The 15,997-nt window shown below is 33.6% G+C and overlaps 1 protein-coding gene across 1 annotated transcript; it reads left to right on the top strand.

Annotated features, from left to right (window-relative positions):
- Positions 1 to 5,692: 5,692 nt before the first annotated feature.
- LOC123668484 (GATOR complex protein NPRL2-like) lies at positions 5,693 to 15,714 on the top strand. The gene is made up of 9 exons (XM_045602213.1): positions 5,693 to 5,878; positions 7,357 to 7,448; positions 9,770 to 9,926; positions 10,538 to 10,649; positions 10,970 to 11,205; positions 11,727 to 11,837; positions 12,751 to 12,885; positions 13,569 to 13,729; positions 15,415 to 15,714. The coding sequence occupies exons 1-9, from the start codon at positions 5,693 to 5,695 to the stop codon at positions 15,605 to 15,607; spliced, it is 1,383 nt and encodes a 460-aa protein (XP_045458169.1). The 3' UTR covers positions 15,608 to 15,714.
- Positions 15,715 to 15,997: the final 283 nt, after the last annotated feature.

The raw sequence follows: 15,997 nt of genomic DNA, 5'->3' as shown, positions 1-15,997 counted from the left end.
TCCTTGACTATGCCGATGTATGCTATCTGGATGTGACAGAGGAGCTGCTTAGAAAGTTGGAGCGACTTCAGAATCTCGCAGTACGCTTCATTTTTGGCTTGCGAAAGTTTGATCGTATCTCTCACTTCCGTGCTCAGATCAAATGGCTCCCTATTCGCCTTCGCCGTGATATGCATATCCTATCTACTCTCTTTAATATCCTACGTGATCCAAACTCTCCTTCTTATCTTCGATCCCGTTTTCTCTTCCTACCCTCTTCTAATCGTTCCAGGCGCCCTGGCATTACAACAAAGCTGGATGTACCAAAGTGCAATACAAAATTCAAACTTAACTCATTTACGGTACGCGCCTCTATACTGTGGAACAAACTCCCAGAAAGTATCCAAAAAGTCCTTCCCTTGTCTCTTTCAAACGAAAATTAAAGGAGCACTTTATTTCTCAGGTCAATTTACAATCATCTACTTAGTGAGTATGTAAGTATATAATTACCTATCTATTATGTTATGTATTTGTATGTATTTATGTGTGTATGTATATATATGTGTATATGTATATGTATGTATATATGTATATGTATGTATAAATGTAAGGTATGTATATATATATGTATGATATGTCTGTGTGTATGTATTTATACTTATAAGTTTGTAATACATTACAGTTATTCAACTATTTTCTCAATACTGATATTTCTTGCACTGTGTCCCCCGCTATATGACACTCTCTCTCATGACCATTGGTTGACTGGAAGAGATCTCTTCTAGGGATAAGTCCACCTTTGCCTTCAACTATATATGTAATTTTCTGTATATTCTGTTCTTAAGTGCAATAAAGTATATAAATATATTTGACTGATAAATAAGTAATTAAAGTAAAATGAAAAAATATATAATAGAAAGAGTATAATTAAAGTCGTATAGGACCGATGGCCATTGGAGCAGACTGCGTTTTTTGCGTGTCGTGTCCTGGAGTGGAGACCGCGATAAGTCACAACAACCACAGTTTCGGACGTCCTCCGATCCGCTGGACCGACAATCTACGTAAGATTACCGTCGTAGGTTGGATGAGGATTGCGAAAAACCAGGATGTCCGGTGCGAACTTGGGGAGGCCTATCTCTATTGAAAAAATGTAAAAGAATCCCATCAAAAGCAATAAAAGCCACTTTGAAACCAATAAATATTTATTATATAAACTAGCTGTACCCAGTACGCGTTGCTGTGCTTTTTTTTGGTCGTACCAACTCAGAAACCTTTTCGGGCTCATGCACAACACTTTGCTGAAGATCAAAACATAATCAAATGCATAGTTTACAATTCTATAAAGGTCATACAGACAAACATTCATTTTTATCATCATTGCAGCCTAAACAGTCCACTGCTGGACATAGGCCTCCACAAGTTTACGCCAAAAATAACGTGAACTCATGTGTTTTGCCCATAGTCACCACGCTGGGCAGGCGGGTTGGTGACCGCAGTACTGACTTTATAAATATAATTTATATAAATATTATATTTAGTATAAAGAAAATAACTATACAAATATTTATACAGAGCATAAAGAGACATAATTTTCATGTTATTCGAATTGATATAAAGCCAATTTAGCCTCATCTTATTTTCTTGATGTCTCTTTGACAAGTTCTGCGAATTCTATAGTAACAATTTCGCATCATTCAATTACCAAAATTAAAACCAGCAGGCCAAAACGAAAATAGGCGCGTTGTACAAGCAGCGTTTTGATATTTGCTTGGATTATAAAAACTTAATATGATGAGATTTAAATATAGTTTTTTTTTTTTTTTTTTTTATAATGCGAATTCAAATTATATCGAAATTATACATTTAAAGATGACACACTATATAAAAGACTGCCAGTCGGTAATTGAGTTCACACGTATGACCTTTTTTAAAGTTTTACGTTCGGACACTACTACGATATTATTTTTTGAGTATATTATGTTAACAGAGGCCAATGGCCGAATTGAATAAAACTAAAGTATTCTATTCCATCGGAGAATATTGACATATTATTTTCGAGACTTTTCCTACCAAAACTCTGTAGGTGGCTCATTACTTTAACCCAGATAGTAGGTACTTTGTCTGGACGACGCCAACGACCTTTGCAAACTTTTAAGGGTCGTTAAATACTATTAATCAAAATCTTACAGATATTTTACTTTTCTAGTACGTAGATTTATAAGCGATTCTAGTGTTCGACTTAGGAATAGATTCATATTAATTAAAATGTTATTGTGGGCGACCACGTCTCGGCAAGAGAAGCACAGGCTGCCCTCCAACCAGATGGACTGACGACCTAAAGAAAACAATAGGAAGCCGCTGGACCGAACGAAGTGGCGAGTATTAGGGAAGGTCTGGGTCCAGCAGTGTAGCACATAATTTTTATATATCATTTTATAGATAATTGATAATTATATATACTCGTATATAGTAAGCATTACCGCAATTAAATTCGCTTTTATATAAAAAAATGCTTCAAAATTAGTCTACAAGTTCGAGGGCCGTAACACTACATGATGACAGATATTGGCGCAAACTAATAATCTAAGCACTCCTCTTCTTACATCGGGGATTAAAAACTTTAACGGTATTCAACCTAAATTTGAATTTGTCTAATTAAATAGTACTACAAACTACCTATCTTGTTTTCTTTGCATTTTCTGAGTATATTTACTATAGTAATGTATATTTTTTTACACCATCAGAAAATAGAGATTTTAACAAAAAAAGCCCACCGACTTTTAAAAAAGCTGATATTTTGATATGAGAATTTTCGATTGAAAATGAGAGTGCTTTTTCGATATTGACAAAATAAGGTGAAAAATAAATATTTTAAATAAAAAAAATTACAATGTGCTTGGAACATAAAAATAAAAAATCAGAAACTTGGTTTTTGAAATTTTTCTAAATTTTTTTGAAATCGAGATAAACCGTTTTTTTACCCCTAACAAGTGGCTGTAGGAACATATTTTAATATACCTAAATCAGAAAAAGGCGCCTATCTACGTGGTGACAAAGAATTGAAAAAAAAAAGAACGTAAATAGGCGTTGTGTTGGATCATGTATTCACTAAATCACGCAAATAGACGTACTGTCCGCGAAAGTCTTAAAACATCAATATACCTTAATGATGACAAGACATGAGATTGAATAAAGCTCGAGCAGGATATGTCTATTACCCGCCCTGTAAGTAGATACAGTTACAAATATTGTGAGTAGGTGTGGCATGTGGTGTGTGTGTGGTACGGCATGCAAGATTTGCTGTCTCGTGTTTGTCCTGAACATTGTCTTGTATGTGATTTTAAATTTTTAAAAGATTACCGAGAAATTTTTCCTTTGGTTTTTTCTCTCGGCCTACACTAGGCTTTACTAGGCTACACTTTATGTTATTTATTGTAATAATAAATAAAGTTTAGGATAAAATAGATAACTATGTTTGCTCGCAAACGAAAAAAAAAACCGACTTCAATAACATCAACAAGTAATACAACGTAAGTAGAATAATATTAGAATAATAGAGAAATTCCTTAATTACGTATTGCAAAACTGATTGAAAAACCCCTGAAGTGCCATAAAAACTTTTTTGCTAGAAGTACGTATATACTAGTGATGTAACGAATATTCGCATTCCACATTTACGAATATTCGCGATTTTTCTTAATATTAGCATTTGCATTTGCGTGAAACGATAAGCACCAACATAATTATGGCGAATGTTTTTATTTTATTGTATAATGATGAATATGGAATCACAATACTGCTGATAAGATTTATATTTGTTATTTACTTATAGCGCATGTAAAACAACGTGTGTGGATCTGATTTCAGCTAATATTTGTACCTATTTTTATGATTTTTTTTTCGGTTAAGATTTCTTATCTTTCTGAATGGAGAAAAAGGAAAAGACTAGATATCAGTCACACCGGCTGGATTTTCTCACCCATTTTTTCCGCGTGAACAGCGTCAAACTGTGAAATGACCTTTCTCCTCTGTCACACCGAAGATGTTGCTGTCCGTCTTCGGCCTGTGTATTTCAAAACCAGCAGTTGGATGGTTATCCCGCCATCGGTCGGTTTCATAAGTGCTAGTGGAACTTTATTAACTCTTTGTCGCCTCTTACGATACCCACGGGAAAAGTGGGGAGATCCATAAGCGACACTAAACATTTACCATCAGATGGTACCGGCTGCTCGTTAACTTGTTTAGTATAACAAAAATAGGTTGAGAAACTGGTCTTGGCTCGAATATGTTTGGTACAAACATGATAAAATTGCATATATTTTCAACAGACTTTATTTAAAAAGTCAACATAATCATTCGCAATCGCATCTGCGAATTTTGTGGACAATTATTCGCATTCGCGAATTTTTGTTATTTATAAAAAATTTCAGCTCTCAATAAATGAGATAAAGAGATAATTTATTAGAGATTATTAGATTAGACAGAAGAAATTACTTTGAATTTTGACTTTAGATCCATTACTAACACTATCTCTCTCAGCTATTTTTGCATTAAGAATAATCCCCAATGCTTCTATCTTAATTTTCTAGTACGAGTATACTCTACTCTACAAAATCAAATCCATACAGAATTTAGTTATTAGTAAGGAAAATAATAATAATAATTGGACATGTAACTTTAAGATTAAAAGTACCTACAGTAAAATCTTTGTGTGAAAAAATAGCCACTTAGAAAATTGTAAGAAAAATATTATATAATTTTTGAAAAATAATTTCTTAAAAGTTTCAAGAACGAAACAGTGATACCATTATTTAACTTTAAATGGAAATACTAAAAGGAGATTAAGTCTGTGCATTTTGGAAGAAGCAAAGAAACGAATTCATACTACATATTAATACAAGTGGATATCATTATTATTTTTATTATTATCATTTTTATTTTCTAAAAGTACATTTCCATATGATTTTCTTTAATATCCCTTACAACGTGTACAATTTATCTTGAACCTGTAAGACAGGGCTTGGTAACGATACCGAATTACTGATAACGTTACTTTGATGTCACAAAATAAAAATGTTTTACCCACACTTCTCAGACCTTGCCACTCCGTGTAGAAATTGGAATCCTCGGCCCGCGTCAAGCTACATGGGGGATTAATAAGAGCGGCAATAGAACTTGACATTAAATTGTAACTTTACGCAAATTATTGTAACTTAATTGTATATTTACGTAAAATTTTGTACCTACTTTTATTTATTTTTATTCGATCGCAGATTAAAATTAAAAGAATATTGCATACTTTTGTAAAAAACGATAAATCTATTCAAACGGTGCCTTTTTAAAAACTAGTCTAGAAGATGCATGGTCGATAATTACCAGTATAAACAGGTTTTATGAACAGAAAAGATATTTTTAATTTTTAATCTTTAAAGTTTAACATAATTGTAATTTAGAACCTGTGGTTAACTTAACCTTAACCTAATCTGTGGATCATCATCAATCTGTGGATGTGTTGTCTTATTTGACAAGTGAAGTTTGTGACGATTACAAGTTCACGTATTTTTTTTCAATTCTTGGAAATGAACACTATAATGTCACGCGATCGTTATTAGTTCACAACAGAGTTTAAATGCTTTATCAAAATCATTTGTCGAAGTAGAGGGGAGTTCTTTTTTATTAGTAATTTATAATTATGTACTGATAACTTTGTCCAATGCAAGTCTATCTAGATTCTGCATCCGATATTGAGCATGATAACAGGATAGATCCAAAAATCCCCTTAATGACCTCGAAAATCATGGAAACACGATACTACGAGGGATGTGGACGGCAGGGTCCCATCCGCTGCATTTTCCTGGGGGAGTTCCACCCTGTAGCAGGACCCAAAATATCCTGTCAGGTATGTAGTGTGGTGTTAAATCGCATTATCTGTAAATGTTCAGAAACTCAATTGTTTATAAACATCTGATAACACGTTATCGTATTAGTAAAAGCTGATGTAACTGGATTTTTCTATTGGAACAGGCCTGGTTTAATAGTACTGTTTATCACACCAACTCACTATACTTTCACTAAACCACAACTTAGTTACTTAAAATGTCATACTATATTTTCAAAGTTAAATTTAAAAATAAATATATTAATATCTACACAATACACACACGGTCGCCTGGTCCTAAAGTAAGCAACTTAATGCTTGTGTTATAGGTAACAGTCGACTGGTATAGCTAATTTTTTTTTTTTCGATAAAGATACTTTTAAATAATATATATATTTGGTTAACGTAGCCTGTGGATAACAGAAACATCACATGTACGTTGAGTATAGTACGCGTCATGTAAAAAGAACACTGGCCTTGAAGCTGCGCAGAAGCGATTTATCGGTCTATTTGGTGGTACGGGGTAGGGGACGGGAGTGTTTATCACGTGTCGCATGCTTGCCGGTGTGCTATTGGTTGGACAGTTTGACGTCGACTCAAAATATTATCGCGCACAAAAGTTTTAAATTACAAAATTCTCCATTTACTATTGATTTTACTAAAAAACAAATATCAATTTATCATTTTAAACACATAAAAACTATGAAGATACGAATATCGAGAGTACAAATAATTAATATTTTTGAATACGACATTTCAATAACTAAAAAATTTGTTATTGCTTTTGTTTAAAAAAAATTGTGATTTTGTAAAGTGATAATTATTATATTTATTTAGTCCGAATTATTCGCACTTGTATTTCTAGTATTTTTTTAATGTACCTACCAATAACCATTATACGAAGCCGCGAGTGAAAGCCTAATTAAAAAATAAAACAGTAGTACTTGTGCACGAGCATACCCATGCGCAAACGCACCCCCTCCAGTTTCTTTCAGCGTTCTTTTTACATGACGCGAACTATACCTAACCCTTGGTCTTGCTATGGAGCTCTGACCACTTTACTTGCCTCAAGAACATAACACTTTGAGATCATTGAGTGTTATTTAGTTGTGATCTTCTATAAGGTTCTTCACTTGTAACATGTGTTGCGTGTCTGTAACGTTACTTCCCCAGGTGGGCAGCCCGTGTATTGAGCAGAATATATCCCACTGTGCCCTACCTTAAATGAATGATGTAATGAGCTCCTGGATAGATAGTGATCACTTACAGTGCAATTACTTTTGTAAATAATGAAATATGTTACAAAAACGAATTCACACTGGATATAAATAAAGGAAGCTCCTTTTATCGTCCACCTTCCAATATACCTATTATATAAAATGGCAGTACATATTTGAAACAATTTGTTTTCATTAAAAATATTTATATTATATACAATAACATGTAAGAAAATTAGTGTTCACACAAGTGTTAATTGTTATTTACAAATTTCATTTCAGTTTCCCGATGACTATGTATCAAAAGAACTGTTTGATTCAATAAGTGCTTACATCATTCCAAAACCTCAGATACAGAAATGTACAATGACTATGTAAGTATATATAATAATAAATAACTATCTATACAAAAACTTTACAAAAGCTCTCATCTAGTGGTGGATCATTGCTCGAGTGTAGTGGGTGCTCTCAGTCTTGCCTCGTCAGTCTCAGTTGTTATCATAGACACCTAATAGTGATTGTTACTCATAGTAGACTCATGTTTATTTTTTATAATAACATAGGCTTGCGTTTGACCACTATTTCACCTGATGTTAAGTGAGAATGTGGTCTAGGATGGAGCACGCTTACCTAGGAGTCTCCTATTCACTCGCGACTTAAAGATCCCCAAATTGTAGCTATCCGGAAACACAGACTGGCAGAGAGTTCCATTCTTTAGCTGTACGCATCAATAATGTACTAGCGAATCGCTTAGTGCGTATAGTGGGTATGTCAACCACATAAGGGTGGCGTAAAGCAGTCTGTCTGGTTGTTCCAAGGTGGAAGAGGCAGAGAGGAATCAGGTCGTGGATTTCCTGTGCACACTCTCCAAAGTGTACCCTATAAAAAACCGACAGGGCGGCCACCCTACGCCGATGATCCAAGCTTTACAGCTTTGCAGCGACAAGAGTATCATCACCAATGAGCCTCTTGGCTCGCATCTTGATTTACTCGAGAAGCTCCAGCTGGTACTTCGCAAAACCATCCCAAAGATTAGAACAGTACTCCATGCATCAGCGAACTTGAGCTTGGTATAAATTTAAAAGCTGTTCCGGAGTGAATTATGATCTTACCTTCGAGAGGACGCACAGTTTTTTGGCAGCTGTTCGAGCCTTTGCTTCTATGTATGAGCCAAAATTGATTGTTGATGATACAGTAACGCCAAGAAGCTCCGGGTGGCCAGCTAAGACACGGGCACACCTCGGAAAGAGGGATTCAGGTGGAGAAGTCCTCTTTGCCAAAAAGAAACACGCCTGGGTCTTAGAGGCGTTGAACTTGACCAGGTTTGCGTCACCCCAATCAGAGACAGCTGTAAAGGACAAGTTCAAACGCTGAATCATGGCTTCCCTCTGCGACTGGATCTCAGATCCACTCGCTCGTGCGTCGGATATGTAACGCTCGACAACGGTGCTGTCATCTGCGTACCCAAAGTTCCCGGGTTTGAATAGGTCGTTGATGTGCAGCAAAAATAGCGTTGCCGAGAGCACATAACCCTGAGGGAACCCGGAATTGATGATCATCGATCAGACTTGCAGCCGTCTATGACCACGCGGATCGACCGATCCCTCATAAAGTCAGATATCCAGACACAAAGCGAAGTGGGTAAGCCGTATGAGAAAAGCTAATAATAAGGCCGTCATGCCAAACCCTGTCAATATATATGTCATATACATCCTACAACCAGCAGTGGAGCATTGTGACAGATTAAGCTCCAACCCTTGTCATACATGGAGTAGCCATCCCTGTAGTGAGATATTACAGGCTGAATCGAACTACCTATTCACTGAATATAAATATTTGGACAATAATTCTACTGTAGTGGTGCAAGCAGTTACATAACTAAGTCTTTATTAAACAATACACTAAATTGTACAAACGGCGGGTTTAAAGCTAAGAGCGTTCTCTACGAGCTAATCTTACGACATACAAAAGTGGTAATTTATAGGTATACAAAATTAGAAACAGGAAACAAAATTCGAAAACTGGTTACAAAAATGACCCAATCTTCATAGTGACATAGTCTTTAAAATCAGCAAGTAGCAAGTATAGTCATAAAGTCAGCTGTTTAAAACATTGTATTTTGGAAAAAATCCAACATTCTGATTGGTCTATATTTAAATTCTTTTGTACAAAGTATATTACTCATAACTGTGTCATCATTTGTTTTTTATTGAAAAGTACTTTGTGTACTTTTCTAAGATTGATTCAGTGATTATTATATTGTTCATACATTATCCGCTTAACAATAATTCTGAATAGGTATATATACATTATGCGTCACGTTGTTTGTCCGCTATGGACAGGAACCTTAACCGATACTACTTACTACTACTTAACCGATTTTAATCACATTTGAACACCGTGTGCAGTTTGATCCAACTTGAAAGATAGACTATATTATGTTTTGATATATGTAATTGTTATATTTAATAAATAAAAAAATAAGGCAGAACAAAGTTCGCCAGGTCAGCAAGTTTAATTAATTGTAAATATGATACAACATCACAATACAACATTTTTTTATATATTTTACTACACTATTAGCTATGCTACACGGTAACTGGCTTTGATTACACCTAGGTGAGCGGAACAAAGTATCAAAAAATTGTGAATCATTACAAAATAGATTCAGACTTACAAAATTATGTTCTTTCAGAAATGCTCTTGGTCACAAAATAGTTGGATATCCAATAAGAATAGATAATTCAAGATATGAACGCAATATGTACCTGTTTAACTTATGTTTTGTGTGTGATAGCTGGTCGAAGACTGTGCAATATGAACCCGTTGTGAAGAAACTCGGAGAACATTTAGTAAGCATTGATGAAATACTTGAACTTAATTTGATCAATATAATAGATTATTATTTCCAATTTTAACAACACTTTGTAATTTAAAGTACAATTATTCGTTTATATTTTTAACTGGAGGAAATTTGCTGTATTTTTTATGTCATTTACCTAATAATATTTACTGGGTGTACTGATATTAATATTTTTTTAAATTGGATAGTTGGTGCTTATGTTTGATATACTAGATCGAGTACTTTTAGAGTAATCCCTAAAAATACGTGTTGTCATTTTATTAATTATCAATGTCAATTGATGTCGGTTTTTTTTCTATAAAAACCACAATTATTAATAAACTCTATGTTTTGAACCTTATGAAACAGTAAATGAATACTAAGAAATTAAATAGATAAAACGGCGTGCTACATTAAGTTGAATAGATGCAAAATATTTTAAGATATCACAGCTGCATTCAAGGCTCCCGTTAGTTCAACTAATCAAAAAACAAAGGTAACTCATAACTGACAAAAAATTGCACTTAATGCAAATTGCTACTATGTTAATAATAAATTTAGATGAATTAATAATAATCTGTATGTGTGTATATGTTAAACATATATTTGTATGTTTAACAGACAATTATGGAGGAAGAAACTGGATTTGTGTCCAGTGGTTCAACAAAGCTGCCAACACTACTCGCCCATTTATTACATGACCTTAACACACATAGAAAATCTACTTTGGTTGGTGCGTTCTTTTTGTTTTTTTTTTTTTTTGTTTTATTATTAAATTTTAAAGTATAAGCGACAACCCTTTACACCTTTTAATAACCTTTAACTTTTAATAAACTTCATTTTACTTTTTCTGACAACAGATCAACTATTATTAATTCATAAAGTTTATTGTAGAGAATTAATATAAATCTTTAAAAACTTACTAAGTAACAAAAAAAAAAAGGTTTTGATCAAAAGTAATTTTTTCATAATATATATAATAAGAGGTATATATAATAAGAGGTTTTATACAAGAGACAAAAATCGTATATATTAACATCAAATTTCTTTCAGAAGGCGATACAGTAATGCATTTAAAAGTGCTGGAAGTACGTAAAGACCCAATAATTGTGCATGATTTTGATGTCCCAGTATTAGTAGCATCTGTAGGCCTTCCGAGGCCGGGCAGGCCTCCTCGAATAGTGCCACAAGAGGGTTCAGAACAAATAAGCCAGGAACACTTGGATGTAGAAGATGAGGAACCCTTTGAAATAGATATGGATGCTGATTGGGATCTCACTACGAGACAAGTAAGCTTACATTATATCTTTGTTGCAATGAACAGTATCAAACAGTTTTATAAAAAAAATCACTAAATCAGCCTCAGATCGGAATTGATAGTATAAAGTGATTACTAAGAATAAAAATGTATATAATTTTTTTTTACAATAACAGCTGGGAAATATGCAGTTGCATTCTTCCAAAGCTTTGCCCTCCTGATCTTCCCAGACAGGCACAAGTACTGCCACCTATAGTAAATTGAAATTAATTTCAATATTGCTCTGTATACCTTCATAAAATTTTAAAAATATTATTCTTTAATACATATATAATAAAGAACTAATAGATTTCATTTAGTTTTTTACTGACTTTCTGTCAAGTTTTAGGACTACAATAGAATTAGTTGTTATAAAAATTTATAGTATTTAGATATTTGATTTTAATGTTATTAAGTGAGTAACAAATAAGTGATTGTAACTAACTAATTATGACATGATGTACTCCCGAAAATACATGAAAAAAAAGTATTTAAAAATGTATTTATTTTCAGCTTTTACCGCATATAAATGGCTATAACCATGTATCAAAGTTAGCATCGGACACAAATGTTGAGAAGACTCTTGTCAAATCGTGTATACAAAATTTAGTGTACTACGGTGTGGTAAGTTGATTAGATAACTATTATTTAATGAAAATACAACTCATTTTTATAATATTTATTTATTTAAATGCTTTAATTATACCGGCAACCTCCGTTATAATGATAATATTGTGATTAGTATCTGTTAAGAAATAAATATATCAATATAATAATATTATATATTATATACATATAAATTACGTGTCACGATGTATGTGGGCTCCGAAACTACTGCACAAAGAGTATAGCAGTATAAGCATGGGTCAGATTCCCCTGGGGAAATTTATGTCAAAATTTTGATAACGTAATCACCGTCTTAAGAGGACCATTTCCCTAAGTTACCACACCTCCGAACGCGCTAGTTTTTCGAAAAATTATTTTTCAAATTTTGAAAAAAAAAATATTTATTTCTCTTGCAATACAATATTTATTTGTAATTTTTCTACCAATCGCTAGATGCACTAAAGAAGCATTAAATAAGGTATTTTTGAAGTCTTCGCAGTAATTGATATATCGGCATAGCACAAATTCAAAATTTTAAAATTTTAAATCTCACGTATTTTAAGAGACACTATCACGAATTCTTTTTTTATAAATAGCCCTTACTACGCTCTATAACATGTACTGCTATACTCTTTTGATCAAATTTTGTAAGCGTCCGTAATTCGGTCCAACTTGGGAGATCGGGTAATTTTTATCTTAATTGGACCCGGTAGGAGGCGCTGCTATCGGTATGTAAACAACAATTTAATTTGGGAGCTGTTTTCAGGACGTCTGCCGGGTCTGCTAGTTTAAGTATAAAATTGAGTCATACAACAATCTTCCTCCCTCCTAAATACTATTAAATACTATTTCATTTTATTCTCGTGTATAAGTAATCTAAATCTAGTACGTCTTTTATGTATACTTAAATATTTTTTAATAATTATTCCAGGTAGTTTTAATCCCAGTATTAAAATTTAGTAATATGTATCGAGCAACGCCGAATCTTAGCAGATTATTCAGTGATATTGAAATGCAGAAATCATGTATCTCATTCCTAAGCAACGGATGTGAAAATAAAGAAAAGGTAAGCTAAAAAATATTTACCTCCTCAAAATATAGAGCAGCCCGACTGGGGAAGTATCATCACCTTTCCTAGTTGTGTTCCGGTTGGTGAGTAAGGTGACCAGAGTTCCTGGGGGGATTGGGGATTAGGTCGGCAACGCGTTTGCGATGGTTCTGATGTTGGAGGTGTCTACAAGCAATGGTAGTCACTTAAATATTATTAATTAATCAGGTTAGCTGTGCGCTTGTTTGCCGACCTAGTTATAAATAAAAGTAAAATAAAAAGTATCTATATATATATATATTTAGTCCTATTATAATAAATTATTTGACGAAATATTTAATTAATTATTAATGACCCTCCACAGAGTACAGCTAAAAGCTTATTAGAAATATTTACAAACAATTAATATGTTGTGTTCTACACTAAATGAACTCTAAAAAAATGTGTTCAATTTTAAATATAGTTTACATAAATCTTTAAGATCTTTCTTTCTTTAATAAATAATTAACAAAAAAAAAAATAGTTTTTAAATTATTTCGCTCTGTATCTGTTTGTCTGTGTGTGTGTTCTTGTATTATATTATATGGGTTAAATTCCGACCTTTATATATGTAGAAAGAGACCTATGCTCAGCAGTGAGATGTTACAGGCTGAATCATTCAATCAATCCATCAATAATTACATTACATGTATTATTTTCAGCCGGTACTCTCAGATATACTGGGAATACTCTGTTCACTACAGCAAGGTACGACGCTAAGGGCGGTGTGTGAAAGGTTTTTCCCTACGCCCGGTGTGCCCTTCGACGTGCGACGTTTAGTTGTGTTTGCACAAATACACGGACTTATTAAATGTTTAAAAAGGTAATTACTTTTTACTTAAATAAGCTGTTGTTATGTATCTTGACGTATACCTATGAAATAATATATATTTTAATGTACTAGTTCATCATCATCATTACAGCCTATACAGTCCACTGCTGGACATAGGCCTCCACAAGTTTACGCCAAAAATAACGTGAACTCATGTGTTTTGCCCATAGTCACCACGCTGGGCAGGCGGGTTGGTGACCGCAGTACTGGCTTTGTCGCACCGAAGACGCTGCTGCCCGTCTTCGGCCTGTGTATTTCAAAGCCAGCAGTTGGATGGTTATCCCGCCATCGGTCGGCTTCTTAAGTTCCAAGGTGGTTGTGGAACCTTGTTATCCCTTAGTCGCCTCTTACGACACCCACGGGAAGAGAGGGGGTGGCTAAATTCTTTAGTGCCGTAGCCACACAGCACGTATGTACTAGTTACTTGTACTTTATTAAGGATATATCTATAGAAGTGACGTAAAGCAAGATCCGTTTCCATGCGTTCGGAAACACGTACAAAATAATGATGTCTAACAGCTGTTACGAGTAGTTATGAATAACTATGAATAACTGTGTTTATAAAAATTTATACCGACAAGTAATATTTAATACGCAGTATTAGATGTAACTGAAAAACTGCTCACCAGACTTTGCTCAAATTTAAATGGGTGGTAACAATTTTACTAAGAAAGTAATTATTAAAATTCGTAACCCAGTAAAAAATGGTAAGGTAACGATATACAAGTTTCGGAACCGAATTCGTCTAATACATATATAGTTATTTTTAACCGACTTCCAAAAAAGGAGGAGGTTCTCAATTCGACTGTATTTTTTTTAATGTATGTTACATCAGAACTTTTGACTGGGTGGAGCGATTTCGACAAATTTTCTTTTAATCGAAAGGTGGTGTGTGCCAATTGGTCCCATTTAAATTTATTTGAGATCTAACAACTACTTTTCGAGCTATATCTAATAATGCGTTTTTACTTGACGCTTTTTTCGTCGACCTACGTTGTATTATATCGCATAACTTTCTACTGGATGTACCGATTTTGATAATTCTTTTTTTGTTGGAAAGGAGATATCCCAAGCTTAGTACCATGGTAAGGAAACCAGGGTCTGATGATTTTATTGAGATCTGATAACTACTTTTTGATTAATCTTTGATAACACGCAGTTACTTGACTATTTTTTCGTCGATCTACGTTATATTACTCGTCGATGTAATTGAAGTCGGTTTTTTTTCGTTTGCGAGCAAACACAATTATGTTATATTATTGTTAAAAATTTTATAAAAAATAAATTGCCTAGCTATAATTACTTTACTTATGTGCTAACAGGTTCTCGAATTCAACGTGTAAAATTTATTTTTATCGTTTTGTACCGTTGCGTTTATATACTGACACAGATTTTTATTGTAATTCATTCCTTTTCGTAAAGAAACTAACATCAAACTTACTTTCTCAATGAAAATTGGAGAAAACAACATGGTTTTTAAATAGCTTGTATACCAATAAATGTTTTATAGAAATATGGTGCAACAGGAAACATCTTGCATAAAATTTGGAGTAGACCAACTGTGGTGGCTGTATTTGAGTGTTGCAGGTGTTAAAAGCCTACTATTAAGCTAAATATATTGTTGTATGCCACCTTACAGTATATAAAATAAATTGCAATGGTATTTAATTTTCCAGGTACCCAGTGTACGTCCGTAGTCCAGTGCGACATAATGGTTTCAACCAGCGTGTGGATTCAGTGTTGGGCATAAGACGACTTTTCAACGGTAAACATAACGTTGACGAGATCTGCTGTCTGGCACGTATGGACATGCCTACTCTCGATCAAATTATAGACGATGATCCCAATGTTGCCATTATATGGAGGTAGATTATATATATACCTATAATTGGTACTCCGGTTCTACTTATGACTGGATTTTTAAAACATTAAATATCTTTAATATTTAATAATCACAAAAAGTATTAAAAGAGGAATATGTAAATTTAAGTAAAAATAGGCCTTTGAAGCTATAAATTTAGAAAGTACCTAAGTATCAAAATTTTCAATAATTCTAAAAAGTATTGATTTCAATGCTTAAGATTTTGTATCAAGGATTAAAATTGTCTTGTACACAATAGACTAAGCCTACGCTCTAAAGTCCGATTGCTATATCCAAAAAACGATTCGTTTTACTTACGAAAAATGTTTTCAAAGATGTCGTTCGTAAATTGAACGAATCTTTTTTTAGAATATAAGAATTGGCCTCAACTCTCATAT

Source organism: Melitaea cinxia, chromosome Z, assembly GCF_905220565.1.
Source record: "Melitaea cinxia chromosome Z, ilMelCinx1.1, whole genome shotgun sequence".
Lineage (NCBI taxonomy): Eukaryota > Metazoa > Arthropoda > Insecta > Lepidoptera > Nymphalidae > Melitaea > Melitaea cinxia.
Note: the sequence above shows the minus strand (reverse complement) of the source record. Positions and strands in the feature narration are given on the sequence as shown.